This window comes from Castor canadensis, chromosome 10 (assembly GCF_047511655.1).
Source record: "Castor canadensis chromosome 10, mCasCan1.hap1v2, whole genome shotgun sequence".
In the NCBI taxonomy this organism is placed as follows: domain Eukaryota; kingdom Metazoa; phylum Chordata; class Mammalia; order Rodentia; family Castoridae; genus Castor; species Castor canadensis.
In genome coordinates, this window is record NC_133395.1 from 114,688,598 (window position 1) to 114,704,002 (window position 15,405).

Below are 15,405 nucleotides of genomic sequence, written 5' to 3' on the forward strand. Positions count from 1 at the left end.
GAAATTCTTAGTCTTTTTTCTCCTCCCACCCTCCCATCTCCTGAAGTGCTTCATGTTGGTCCCAGACCTAACCAAGACTCAAGGTAACCCTGGTGATGCAGCCCACAGGAGTCAGTTTCCCAGAGAGCCATGGGGGCAAGGGAAAGCAGAGAACAACTTCCAGGCTTATCCGACCCCTTAAGGCTTTATAATACAGCTTTAACTGACAAAAGCCTTGGAAATGCATTGAAGGGAATGTTTTACAAGAAAACTTCTCAGAGGCAGAGCCAGGAGAAAGAAGCTCCAAGCTGAGGGCTCAGTGAATACACAAACACCAATTTTAAAAATGGAGCAGAAAGACAGCAATTTCACTGTTATCACTACTGCACCCTGGCACTAGCTGCAGTGTCCTCTTTAATGTTCTTGAAGCATGCGAACCCTCGGGTGTAAGGTAACAACAGATTCTCAGAGTTGATCTCAGTCTCTTGAGGTTAGAATTAAGATCTTAGGTATACTGGCTTAAACCAAAGATCAAGCCAAACGTGCATGTCAATTTTCACAATCTGTTGGTTCCCAAATTCCATGACTAGAAATCAAAAGACTCTGGCCATATATAATTGGTGGCTTGACTTCCAGCTGTAGTCCTCCAACTACTGAGTGGTCTCCCTAATGCATCTTATTTCCCAGGCAAAATTACAACAGCAGCTCTTTCTCTGTTCCCAAACACACACACACACACACACACACACACACACACACATTTCCCACTCCTTCCATATGTTTGGTCTGCCTCCTAATCAATAGTTAAAATCACAGGCTAGCAAGAAAATCATTATGTTAAGGAAATTCAGAAAACATTGAAAATCTGGTGTGTTGTCAGGCACCACAACAGAGGTAGGAAGAGAAGAGAAAAGGAAGAGAGCAGAAGATGGGGAGAAATGAAGAAAAGAAGGAAGACTGGGAGGAGAAGAAGAAAAAAGAAGAGACTGGGTGGAAGAGAAGTAGGGATGGATAAGGTAATAACAATGGAGAAAAAGGAAGCCGGTGACAGGGAAAGTATCATATTCAGCAGCATCATGACATATCAAAGTATGGCTTCATCCATTTCTTTAACAAACTTTGATTAAATGCTTACCAGGGACCAAGAACATTGAAAGTCTTTCCCACATCCATTCTGCCCTTCTCTATAAACCTATACATCTTCATTGACTTGGAGCCTGTTGTGATGTCTCCTTCCAATGATGATGTAGGGCTTGGTGTTTACCCTCTACATCATTAGGGGTATGGCTTCCTGCAATAATATCTGGACTAAATTTTTCCTCTGCAAGGAAGATATTATAGGGAGGCAGAGAAATACTATAAATTGAAATTGGGATTTGTTCCAAATCCTGCCTTCACAATTTAGGCAAGTACCCAGCATCTGTCTGGGCAGCAGTCTGTTTCCCTTTGATGCCCTCAGGCAATGTCTAACTCTCTGGTGTCCTCTTATCCTTTCTGCTCTGACAACCATAGCCAGAAAAAGACTTGGCTATCCAGGGGGATGTCATAAAGGAAGGAACAAATGGAAATGAGAGATGAAGTAAAAGGGACTGCTGCAATCATGTCTCAATTTATAAGATTAGCCTAACCCTATAGAACTGTCAATTTCATACCCTTAATCTATCATTGGAGAAATTGAGGCCCAGAAAGATCCACAATTAAAGAATGATGGAATACTGGAGCTGGACAGGAGTGTGGACTGTTGAGTACCAGGCATTGATGGAACAGGTCTTTCAGATTCAGTGGGAGTGTACATCGCATAGGAAGTTCAGTCTCCTAAGGATTTGCATCAGAGCTACGTGGTAAATTGGTCTACAATCCCAAGAAAGCAAGTCAAAATCAGGTCAAAATCACCTATATACAAAAATTCCCCAAGCCACTACCCCCTCTGGGTCTGATCATGCTCCTGTTGGGAAGATACATCCCATATGAGTACATTTTGAAAATAAATCAAGTTAAATCAGACATGAGATACTACAAAGCTTTTCTCTTTTCCCTAGTTTAATAAACACCAGTCTAAAACAAGGAAGGCTACTTATGGGTTTCTCACCCTCAGTATAATTTACTTTAGGATTGGGTAATTCTGGTTGTTGGGGACTGTCCTGTGCATAGTAGGAAGTTTAACAGTATCCCTGACCTCTACCCAGTAGACAAACAAAAATGTCTCCAGATTTTTATTAATGTTCCCTTGAGGGGCAAAAATCACACCAAGTTGCAAGCACTCACTTCAGAGAATATTAACATAGTCATCTGAACCGTGTGACCACATTCACAGATAGTGGGACTCCTACCCACTCCTTGGTGGAAGATTCAAGCTGTACACTCAAGTCCTGAGAGTTGCACACTACCCCAAAACATTCTTGTTTCAGGACTTGATGTGTGGCCCTCTGTGCTGTCTACCCTTTGGTCTCTCTTTGTGTGATGTGGTTGCCCTGTCCTTGCTTTTGGAGGTTAAAGCTGGCAATACTTCCTGCAGTGTTAGATGAGGTACTTCTCAGGTTCCTTTAACACGACACTGCTCTTGAACTGGAAGGGCCACAACTCCCCCTTTGCCTTGCCATGTTCCAGGAAGTCAGAAGTCCTACACATGTCTCTTTCCCTTCTAAATGGGAGACCTTTCCTAGCCCACATGGTGCTGCCTAAAGGATAGAGATAACATAAAGTATGGTGCTCAGAATTAACTTAAGCTCCATAACTCCCAAGCATTTAGACTGTTTAACTGTTGCTGATGGTTATTTAAGCTGAAAGCCTATACTTCTGTAGCTCAGAAAATGTACTCCCATTAAAAATCACCAGGCCATGGCCCTTTTGACTAGATTTTTCACTATTAAAACTATACATACAGTGCATGTTTTTGGCCAAAAGATAGCATGTCTCTTACTTTAAGATAAGGGAGTCAACTTCAAAAGTATCCTTCAACTAGTTCTCTTCCTGCCCCCTCACTTCTGCCATTACCCAGCCTGCTGGCCTGCCCTGCCCCCAAGGCAAGGTGGGAGAAGCACCAATCTGCCCACTGCTTCTGGATGTGCCACCATTACAAGGCCTGAAATTCTTACAGTGATGCCTAAAGTTCTTCTCTAGTAAACTGTGTGCTCTGTGATTAAGATTATGGACTACAGTATCAAACAGATTTGTATTTGTGTTCCAGGTCCTAGAGTCTCAGTGCCTACATCAGCAGAAAGGGGGTAATCACAGCCCCCACCTCACAGAAGGTGACTGCAATGTATGGGTGAAGTACTAAGCTCATGCCTGATATATGGGAAACACTTCATAAGTGTTCACTGGTAAGGTTAATCCCACTGCCCAAAGTCTGCATGCAATGAACAGTACCTATCCCTGGGTTAGTTTGCTTCTCTGGAAGTATTTTAATCAGAGACAGGACATTCCTCATGACAGGGTTGGGGAAGGGCTCTTGATTCTAGCTGATATGCAATTTAATCCATTTCAATTCTCTCCCCCTCATAATTTGTAAAACACATCTGTGCTTGGCTCATATATTTCATATCCAAGGAGTGTTATATACAAAATAGCCATGCACAAAATACAGAGGAATTCCATTGCGGCCCTTAAACCAAACAGCACAGGTTAGCCTTTGACTGAGGTTTCTCAATTCAAATAGAGTTCCTCAAGGGAGAGAACAAAAAATATATTTTAGCTGTTCCAAAGTTTTGCCTGCATTCCAGATCATATACTTAGTGGGATTATGGATAGTATTCCATATTGGAAGGAGTCCTGGAGATCACCTTTTCCCAACTTAGTATGGAAATTCACCTGGAACAGGTAATAGGATTCCTACTGCTATGAAGTTCTTGTGCAAATAAAGGAAGAGTCTCCTTTTAAATTCTACATACTAACTCTAGCACAGCCATCTGAGGTAGCATAAGTCAAGTTGACTTCTTTTCTTATATGTCACCCCTTTAATAATTGAAAGAGCTATCTGTCCTTCTTCTTTCCCTAGACTTAACGTTGTTCACCTATTAGCTACCGCAAGCATAATGAAATTTTAGGTATCCCTTGACCTGTCTGCTTGTACCATAACTCTGCATGATTTACCAACCATGGTATCCAGTAACAGACTCAGATATATACTAGACACACATTCATATAAGTAAAAGTTTGATAACATTCTCTCTAAAGGTATGTTGCAATATTACTTTCTAATGTTCAATGAAATAATCCTTTGATCTGTTTTGATTTTTTTTCTGATTTTGCCAGATTACTGTTTCCAATATTTATCCTTTCTTTGGTACTAGATTCCCAGAACGTTAGCTAAAGGCTGATTTTCCTGCTTGTCTTGAAGCTAACTATGACCATCTGACTTAAAAGTTAAAAATATGTAAGCTCCATAAACAGGAGAATTTTTGTTCAGAGTTCATTCTGTTCACTTAGAACAACAGTCAAATAAGTATGTCAGACTTGGAACAGTCCTTGCCCACAGCAGACACTCAGCAACTATTTACTGAATGAACAATTAAATGACTCATATGTCAGTGGTGGTATGTGTAGCATAAAGGTTAGGGAGGTTCTGTTCTTTTTCTTCTGCTAGCTGGAACATGGATTGGATAAATGGAATTGAGGTAAAAGTCTTGTGCCATGAGGTGGAAGCCAAATGCTAAGAATGGCAAAGCATCAAGACAGAAGGAGCCACTTGTAGGAGCTTCTGGAATTTTCTGTTCCTCGCACCAGGAGCTAACCAGAACATTCCACTCTTCTCAAGTTATTTTCTTTACAGTTAAGTTTTACTGACCTACTGTAAGTTTTGTGTACAGCTAGTGCTTTGTCTTCTGCTATGGGCTCTATACCAATGTCGGAATTGAGAGAAACAGAATCGTAAGTGGTAAACAACTGTACAAGTAAAACACTACCTGCAGCTCAAACCAAAATCTGTATTTAATGAGGCATTCCTCATGGCATTTTTTTTCTGTCCCTCTGTGCCACTATCTTCAATCACTACAGGTAACTCAGGAAGTTTCAACAGGCTTCATCAGTGTTCCAGCTAACTCAATACTATCTAGATCTGAGCAGATAGTAAACAGTAATAGACAGACTAGGATGTTCTAGGACATGTGACCATAGTATTTAACATTTTTCAAACTGGACTCATCAAAATTTTTCTAAATAAACCACTGGTTAAAGAAAGAATCGTGTTGTAGCAAATAAAGAAAATTATTGAATCCAAAAAGCTAAATTGTAATTTGAAGATACGATCAGGGTATGCTAACTATAAGAAATGTACCTAACTATTAACAGCAAAGTAATAAAGAAGTGTAGTCTTTTATGGCTTAAAAATTACTTTTTAATAGACACATAGTATTATTCAGTCCCCATAAGATCTCTGTAAAATAATACAACAGTCTTACACCTGAGTTTATTAATTTTAACTAATGGTTGCCTTCAAAACTCTTCTCCCAGGCTCCATTTATCCTGTGCAAATTGCCAGGCACTTAGAATTCCTCTGTAAAGAAATAGGATTTGTCTTTTCTTATGCTGGCATGAAGTAAAGAATAAATTGAGTTTTATCATTTTCTGCACGCTGCCTCTCCTTTGAAGGGTACTTACCTAATGAGTGGCTCTCTCAGAAAGGATCCCAGATCAAAGGGGCCAACAGGATAATGTCCTAGAATGAGCTGCTGCCTTACCTCACTGTAAAGGTCCTAAAATAACCCAGTATATACAAAAGCTTGCAAGGCTATCTGCAGATGTCAAAAATCTAACAATACCCAGTAAATTAAGATGGATTGCACAACATCAGATGAGTTAAAAATGTGGGTGCCTGCTTAAAAATTTTACATAAGTACAAGAAACCATCATAAAAGTCTAAAAGACACACTTCAAATTATGTGACTATTAACTAGCTATGAAATCCTTATTCAATTTAGCATTTTATACTAAATGAAATTTTTCTGTTTGGCTGCCTGTCTGCCTATTAAATTGCTATGATAGTTTAAAATCATCTGAGAAAATATACATAGACAGATTTTAAGTACTGTATCTCAGGCCCTCAATTCCTTTTAGCCACAAATATCAAATTCACCTTCCACAAATTAAATATTTGAGCTTTGGTTACTGGAATGTAAGCTTATTAGATGGTATTAATAAAGCCAAACATATAATGATGGTCTTAATATTCTTTTAATAAAATTCCTTTTAAATAGGTGCAAATGTAACAAAGATGAACCATTATGAAATGTTTTAGCAAATGGTTTTGGATATTTTTAAGTAAAGGAATAATCTTATACATAGGGAAAGGAAAATATTATGTCCTTTATGAAAATATATGGAAACAGCTCTTTTCAGTGTGGGAATGACGACTTAGCAGTTAGAATACCAATCAAACTGAACAGTAAGAGTTGGGGGGAAGAATCCAACATGAAATAAATTCAGAGGACCTCCTTTGAAATGAACTTGTCTCTATTTTCTGAAGGAGTTTCCAGATGATGTCTAAAATCTAATAATACTCAGTTAATTAAGTTGGGCAAGACTCAAATAACCAAGCCTTTGGAAATGGTTTTCTAAATAGGATTCCAAACTTCTTTGGTTACATAAAAAACTACTTTATTCATCTATCTATTAACTTATTTGCTTATTTACTTGCTCATTTATTTCCTTCACTCATTTCACTAAAATTACAAGCTTGAAAAGGACAAGGATCTCTTCTGTTTGTTCACTAGAACAGCACCAGTACACAGTAGATGCTCAGTGAAGAGCTATGAATTTTGAACTAATTCATCCTTTCATTCTTCAAATGCTTATTGGATCCTCACCATATGACATATTCTATTTTCATTTTCCAATTTTAAAAGGAAATTCCACTGCATACAAGATAAAGATGAGAAATCTTTAAGTTAGACTAATCAGACAATATTTTCTTATACTAAATCCAGTCTAAAGTTAAAATAAGAGGATGGTGCCCTGCCCACTGAAGAAGAATGGCAGGGAAAATGTAGATCAATATAGTATGATCTCAAAATGATGCAACACAAAGTAATACTAAGGTTAAAAATGAAACAGTTGAGAGTGGTTGTAGCTACCAAAAGGTAGGATCAGAGACCCTTGTAAAAGTAGAACAGGTCTGTATTTCCACTGTGGAGGTAGTTACACATATCTATACATGTGGTAAAATTGCAAGAAATACACACACCAGTGCATATAAAACTAGAGAAATCTGAGTAATATAGGCAGACTGTACCTGTGACAATTTTCTGGTGTAACATTGTACCATAATTATGTAAGACGTTATAGGTTCCAAAATTGGTAAAGATTATAAGAAACCTCTCTGTAATTATTTCTTACAACATGGTATCAATCTACACTTACATAAAACTAAATCAATAAAATAGAATTAAATGGCAGAATGTTTATGAAAACATTTCTTACATTAGTAAAACATTAGAACGAAGACAGGTGCTCAATAATGAGGTAAACCTATATGACAGTATGCTGAATAATTAAAAATAACACAATTCCATGTTTATGACAGGGAAGATATTTACTTTCAGAAAACAAAAGTGAGACTAATAAAAATATGCAAGACCAATCTAATTTTCTTTAAAATATAAGGAAAATTTATAAAAATATATAACAAAATGCCCTCAGTGTCAGTCTCTATATGTTAGTCTGGGTGATTTTTTTTTCATATTGCTTCTTAATATTTACTTTCTTTCTAAAATGAACAATATTACCTAACAAATATATCAAAGATTATCTGTCTTTTATATGGGAATGGGAATCAAGTAATTCTGTATAGTTCTAGAACAAAAACCAAGACAAATGGGAAGATTGCATGAAAAGACAATTCAGTTCAATGTGAGGAAAAGGAGCTACCTGCATGAGCTATGGAGCATGAACTATCACCTTATGAGACCATGGACTCCAGTGGAAATGGTATTAACCATCTTGTAAGTAATATGTGGGTGGGAGTCTGACTAATGCAGGCTGGGAGTGGACCCAGCAGCCTGTTTGACCCACCCTATGTTATTTAATTTTGTAATGCACTTAACAGATACCACCTCTCATTTTAACAGACCCTTTTATGTTTCAAAGTACCTTCACATACACTGGTTTATATTAATTTTAGTCCAGTACTTTAAAAAAAACCACTTCTGTGGAGGAGGCAGGATAAATATTATCACTTTCATTTTACTGAAGAGAAAACAGACAACCACAGGTGATCTCCTTTTACATTATGGGATAAGACAAAAAATGAGAAGACCTTCTCACCTTGTTCTTGATTCTTAGCCCCATCCTTCTTCCTTCAAACTCTGTACTCTTTTGCTACCAGGGTTTGGAAACTGGGTAGTCCTGGCTAAAGGTACTTTATGACAGGTACCAGCTGAATGAAAACCCCACAAGTCTTGGTGCAGAAGGACAATAAACATCAAAAATGATACTACACATCTGGTTGTTTTCACTAACTTACATTGACTCAGTCAATGTCAAGTAACTAATATGTCAATTCACCTTAAAAATTATGATCAATTAAGTCATTTGGTTGTCTTGAACATCCCAAGAAGCTGATACTTCTACTTGGGATCTCAGTCACTACACTTGCACTGTACCTGTTTCTCCATAGGACCTAGTGAAGAGTCCATACATTGGGCTCTTGGACCAGTTAAATAATGAATGGGTTCCATATTGGGCTTAATGAAGTAGGTCTTTGTTACTTTTACCAACAGAATTAACAGAGGAATTTTGTATTTATTTTACAATGGCAGAAGATTAAGTACTTCAGCAATAATGTGGCAATTCACCAAAAGAGGTCTTAGTTAGGTGCTATCTGAAATCATGAAATTAAGTGGGAAAACATACACATGGAAAAAGTTTATATGTTTTAGAAAAATAAATCTGAATTTTAGATAAATGATACCCTTTACAAGTATATTAAACAAATGACCTATTTGCATTGGCTGATAGAGCCATTCACACATAGGTATCATTTTCTGTGTGCCAAGCCCTCTGCTAAGTATTTCTCGTCACATCCACCCCCATGAAGCCATTATGGGAGGAAACTGGAGGGTCAGTGAGGTGAAGGTCATTTCTCTCAACTACCAAATGGAAGCAACAGAATTCTGACCTAGGTCTGATAACTCCCAGACCAGCACACTTCACCATGACTTGTTCTCTCAAAACCTTCAAAGTATATCTCTTTTGATAAACAGGAAGTAAAAAAAAAAAAAAGCCGCCTTGTAGTGGCATATCATTTCAAGAGATGTAGCGTTCATTAAACTGGGAACTACTTAGGGAACCATGACAACAATCAAGCTGCACTTAGCATACAACACCACACAAGGCAGAAGAGGTTGGACAAGTAAACATAAAGGAATAATGACTGATGGTGCTAGCATCTGTATTGTTAAAGTATTAGTATGGTTACTGAATAGTGTTAAGAAATCATTGATCAAGGTGATAATGTTACAGAGGCTTGAAATACTTTTCTTTTCAGCTATAGAGAGTCCTATCTCCAGCATTCTGGAGCTGAGAAGAATTTCTTAATTCAACATTTATTGAGCACCTAGACAGCACTATTAATGGCAGCAAGATTTCTGCACAGACTCAGATAGACAAAACTTTCAGACTTGAAGTTTGCAAAAGCTCTGTGAAAAAGTAAAGCAATAGAAAGGGAGCTTGAAGTAGAAGACTTTGGTTTTAATCCTGTCCAGATGGCCTTAAGCAAATTATTTGGATCTCTCTGTGTCTCAGTTCTCTCACCTCTGAAGTGCGATTAATAATATATGCTTTTATTATATCATCTTTTCTTAGGAACAATACTAGTCTGTATGTGAAAAAAACACTTATTCTTTGGTCTTAGAGAAACTGAGGTAGTTGATGAGGCATAAAGGTTTTGTCCTCATTATTAAATCCTTCAAAATATTTCATTCCATATTTTCCATGATCTAAGCTTGCTGGGTTTAATGTTAACCATGTGTAAGACTTGCTGGGTCACCATAAGGTCACTCTTCCGTACCTAGCCACCAATTTCAAAGTCTGTTACAGACTTAAGATGCCACAATTATGTACGCTTCCCCTTATTGTGGAAGGAAGTTGGGTTTAAATTATATCTTACTGATTATTTCATTTTAAAATTTATAGAGATGCTATTTCTTGACCAATTCTTTAGAAACAAATTCATTGTAATTGACTATTATTAAAATTGTTCAGTAATTTTCTTTTCCATGTTCTTCCATGATGAGATTATTTCATTGTGAAAGTGAAGAAAGAGTTAGGTGCAGTTGGCTGTGTCACAGGACCACAGGAGGGACCACTGTCCAGCACTCAGCCCTGCTTTATTGACTAAATAAAAAGCTCCAATCCAATCTCCCCCTTTACCCAACCTCTTCTATCCCTACCATGACATATGGGAGGGAGGAAGAGAGAGAGGGAGGGAGGGAGGGAGAAGGAGAGAGAGAGAGAGGGAGAGAGGGAGAGAGAGAGAGAGAGAGAATGAATTTCCAACCTACTTTTATCAGTCCAGCAAATCTGAGTTCTACTTTCTAAACAAAGTGGTGCCAACCTTGAGACTATGACAGCCAGCACAAGCCAGGCATTGTATACAGGGAAAAGAATATAATTAGCAAAGTTATAGTCACAATTAGGAAATTCCTCCTAAGAAAAGTTTCCACTCAACTCCCAGCAGCGTCAAATTACCAAGGTGCTTAACAGGCCTCTGTCTCTTGGCTGGCTCAGACTTTTGTGACAGATCTAGGAATACCAGCAGTGTCCACAAAACACAGACACACAAAAGCTAATGCTGGATATATATTTTTAAAACAACAGATGTGAAAAAATGTAAAAATTGGGACACCAAAGTTATAATTTAAAAAATAAGAAACATCTCAGAAATGACCAGTTAAGTGTGAGCTAAATCATTTTTTTCCTCTGAGCTCTTTTTTCACCTTCTTTAGTCCTTCTCCTTTCTTACCCTGAAAGAGAGGTTAGGAAAGACCAGGAAAGCAAAAATGGGTACTCACTTCATCTCCAGGATCTCCTCCAGCTGTTTCCTCCTCTCTATCCGGAGATTGGCCAAGTGCGCTTCTTTCTCAGCCAGCGACTGCTGTGTAGAGGCAAGGCGTGCTTTTGTGGCCTCCAGCTCCTGTCTGGTCTTCTCCAATGCATTCATCAGCTCTTCTATCTGAAAGGAACATAGAGCTCTGTGTGTGATTTCCCCTTCATTCAAGCACAAAGCATTCCTCGCTAGCCTATGTTCTGACAATAAACACAAAGGAACCATAGATGTTCTTGAACGGAACACTGTTATAGAGCCCATTCTTTATCTGTCACAGATTAAAAGTAAATGTTTTGAACACAAAAAATTTCCAAATTTCCCTAAGGTTTACAATCAATTGAATTTCCCAGTAATCTTTATAGAGACAATTTAATGTATTTATTAGAAGTGGGGGAGGAGGGCGTGGGAAGGCGAACAGCTTGACTCAATTTCAACCTGTGTTTAAAAATCTCAGATATTTCCTCACAGTTGGAGGAAGGCAACACTCAAAAATGAATTTTGCCTGGCACAATACACTTTGGCATATTGGCCCAGAATACTTTGACAGGAAGTTAATTGATATGTTTCAGATTCATTCATGTTTTAACCTATCAAAACCTTGTTTGGCAAAAGCTATTTGATGTCCATGGAACCTCAGGAGCCTTCTCACCTCACCTCCCTGACTTACACTCAGGAAGCAAGGTTTGGCCAAAGGTGAACAGAATTCCAGCCACAAAAGGTTCAAGTTCGATTTGCCCCAAGTTTGAGAGGGTTCTAAAACTTGAAACAAATAACATGTAACTTTTATAGGGTGCTAATACACCATAGAAATAAGTCAGACTATCAAGTATCCAGGGTTTTCAGCCAGATCCCTAAAAAATTATCCAGAGAGTCCCAAGGCAAGGCTTTACCCTATAGAAACCATTGGGGACTTTTAAATCCCACACACAACAAAGAGGGTTGGTGTTTATGGTCATGTTCCAGATACTTCCATGGAGCAAGCTGGTAAAATGCCATCCCTTGCACACAGATGCAGGCTGCATCCACCCTGCTGATTCAAAATCATGGTTCCAGGAAGTTTCTAGATTCCAGAGATGATATGTGGGTTTCTAAGCCACCCCTTCCAGCTGAACTTGGCAGCACAGGCTCATCCATCACTAAAATCAACAGAACACCCTTCAAAATGTGTCAATGACATGTTAAGTTCCAATTCATAAAGACTTTCTACACAATTTCTGCAGTTTTACATGGAATTTATTCAGAATCAGCATTAAAGTTCCCATCCAAGGTAAATTACATGCTTTTAAGAGTCAGAAAACCCTCCATTTTCCCTTGATAAAAAAAGGAAACTTAATGACCATATAATTTAAATCAAAGTCAAAACTAAAAACAGTTCAAAAAATAAGGAATATGAAGGATAATCTATGAAAGTCACAGAACCACACCTGTTTGACTGTAAAATAGTATTATTCTTTAACTTTGCAAAGAAATAAAATTTAAAAAACCAGTCACTTTTTAAACTTCTCAAATAAGTTCATAGAACATTACAAATATGACTAGAAGCCTGTTCTAAAAAGCAAAGCATGAGGAAGCTAAAGTAGAAATTGTACTTTTCTTCCTTTAGTTTTTGTATTGTGTATAGACACAACAGCAGCCTCAAAAAAAAAAAAATCAAAATTACAGTCATTCTAAGAGCCAATTCAGAGTCTGCCTAACCTTCCACAGTCCATGGCCTCTGTCCTTGGGACCCCATTTCCCATCACAAATTGTTCTTTTTTTTTTTTTTTTCCTTTTTTCAAACATACTATTGATTCCAGAGAAGAGAGGCAGGGTCTTCAGGTTCTAATTTACTGAATTCTCTCTCATTAGTTGAAGCTGAACTGTCTATAATCTATAAAAACAGAATTATTCAACTGAATTTGCAAGATCTTCATTCATCTGACACCAGATTGCTTGCAGAAGACCTCAACTACTTTGACATTAATCCAACTTCAAACAATTATTCTTTACAGTACTGACTTGTCATCTCAGTGATATCACACAGAGAACCCTGCCACCCAGGAGATGTATTCTAGAGATTTAACTGATGAGAGATGCCACTGGATCCCAATTTCAGAAACTCCTAGCATCAGGTGAGAATGCTATTCTTAACATTTTGGAAACATAGTTTTCAAACAGTGTCGCAAGTGAAGAAAATACTGCATATGTGGGGACACTGGCCTCAGATCCAGGGTCCTTGTACCATTTTGAAAACAATCACTCCCTCTCAGAGTTTTAGTTTCCTAGGCAATGCCCATGGGTCACCCTAAATTTAATGGTTTTTTGCTTTTGGTGGTATCAGGGTTTGAACTCAGGGCCTCATGATTGCTAGGCAGGCATTCTACCACTTGAGCCATGCCTCCAGCCCAATTTAATGTTTTCAAGTTCTGAAAAGTTTCCTTTACTTCTGAAACAGCAGCACTAAAAAGCACAAAATATTTTCCCTGCTTCATTGGTCTTTCAGGTGACTTGCAATATTCCAGTTCTCCACAGAACCTGAAAGCTACATATATGAAAAATTTTAATCTCCTTTTCATTTACAATTTAGTAATAACATTAGTTTTAGTTAAGACTTCTCTAAAATCCTAACACATAGAAATAATCATAAGTACTTCATTATAATCTCTCCATCTCTATGTATGAATATAAGTGGGATACTATATGGATATACACATGTAAATATATAATTTTGTAAATAATTTATGTATTATAAGCATTTTCCCTTTATCCACAGCTTCTCACCTCTATGCAGATGTCTCTCCAATCTTTGGCAACTTTTTCTCATTTGCCGTTTCACACGTACTTATTGCTCACTTCCATCCAGATGTCCTAATATCATTTTTTTTATTTTTGTTTTTTATTCTAATATCATTTTTAAACTGAAGATAACTCAAGCCAGCTCTTGATCTATGCATACCTGCTTAAGCCAAATCCCTGTTACTGGCCTTCCCACCTCCCTAACACATTCACCATTTTGGTTCAACACCCTGAACCTTTCCCTACTCGTTCATGTTTAAAACTTCAGAGTCACATTTGTCTCTTTTTTCTGCTTCCTTTTTGATTTTCCATTCATCACTTAGTCGAATAACTCTACTTTGGAAACACCTCTTGTATGCACCATTTCCTTCTATTGTTACTTTTGACACCTTGAGCTCAGGTCCCTTCTCCTCCCATATGCATGATGGGACTGAAAGTAATCATATACATGTATATATACCTGCATGTGTGTGCATTGCTAGCCTCTGTCTCTAACCTAAGTGAGACATGGCTTTGCCTGATCAGCTTCTCCCTCACTAAGCCATTCCTCTCAGCAAGGTCTGCTCCTGGATTTATGAGATGGAATTAGGAAAGGGATAGCAGAGCTCATTGATGAAGTTAGGCTTAGAAAAGCAGGCTAAAATACAAGGCAGGAAAAAGAGGTCAGGGGAAAAAAAGAGGAAAGAAGTTTTGAGGCCGGGGATAACGAGAGGTTTTGTTTTCTTTTAAGAGTAGAATAAGAGAACTGGAGAGGAGAGACAGGGAAGAAGAAAACAGTTACAAGGGCTTATTCCTACAGTTACAGTCATGTTTTCTAAAATGTAAATTGAAGCTTGGACTTCCCTTTTGACTTTTTTCAGCTGTTTTGATATTGTGTCCTCAAATATATCTTTTTTGAAGGGTGATATTGTAGACTGAACCCAGGCCTCACACATGCTAGACAATGTTTTACCTCCTGAGCTATTACCCCAATCCTTTTGTTTTTATATTTTTTTTTCCTGAGATACAGTCTGCCTAACTGTGCTCGGACTGGTCTCAAACTGCAATCTTCAAGATCTCCATCTCCTGAGTAGATGGGATTACAGATATGTACTACCATGACCAACTTCAAATGTATCTTTGAACTGGGCTCCATAGGTCTAGTATTAAGTTCCATAGGAATCATTGTCATAACTATCTCCCATTGCCAGGAAAATATGCCTAAACCATCAACACTTGTCAAAAATATCACTGGTCTGACTATTAACATTTGGAAGACTCTGACTATCCATGATAGTGGTTTTCAAATTGTGTTCTGTAGATCACCAGGGTTTCCAAAAACATGTCTGGAAGCTGACAGATGAGCAGAATGGGAGGAGTATTGAATCAGTAGAATCTGAATCCATCATCCCGAACACAAAGGAAGTTACTATACTTTTTAAAATCTATTTTGTATATGGTATCACAGTTAAGATTTAACGTGAAATTTAAGAAAAATTTAAGGTCTTAAAATACTAATAGTGGTTAAAAGCATGAATTATGATGTTAAAAGCATGAATTATTATGTTAAACTGTACTAATAATACCTGTTTTACCACTCACTGGTTATAGGACTTTGGCAAACTGTTCGA

The 15,405-nt window shown here is 37.7% G+C and overlaps 1 protein-coding gene across 18 annotated transcripts in view; it reads right to left on the minus strand.

The window, feature by feature from the left end:
• The window catches only part of LOC109683367 (ERC protein 2), a 998,591-nt gene that overhangs the window by 365,119 nt on the left and 618,067 nt on the right, over positions 1-15,405 (minus strand). For all 18 annotated transcript variants that reach the window (XR_012436318.1, XR_012436316.1, XR_012436319.1 and 15 more), the window contains one exon: positions 10,986-11,146. Coding sequence is in view for 13 of the 18 variants with exons in the window: in XM_074043977.1 (XP_073900078.1) it covers positions 10,986-11,146 (161 nt within the window). In the remaining 5 variants the exon portion in view is untranslated. The remainder of the gene's footprint in view (positions 1-10,985; positions 11,147-15,405) is intronic.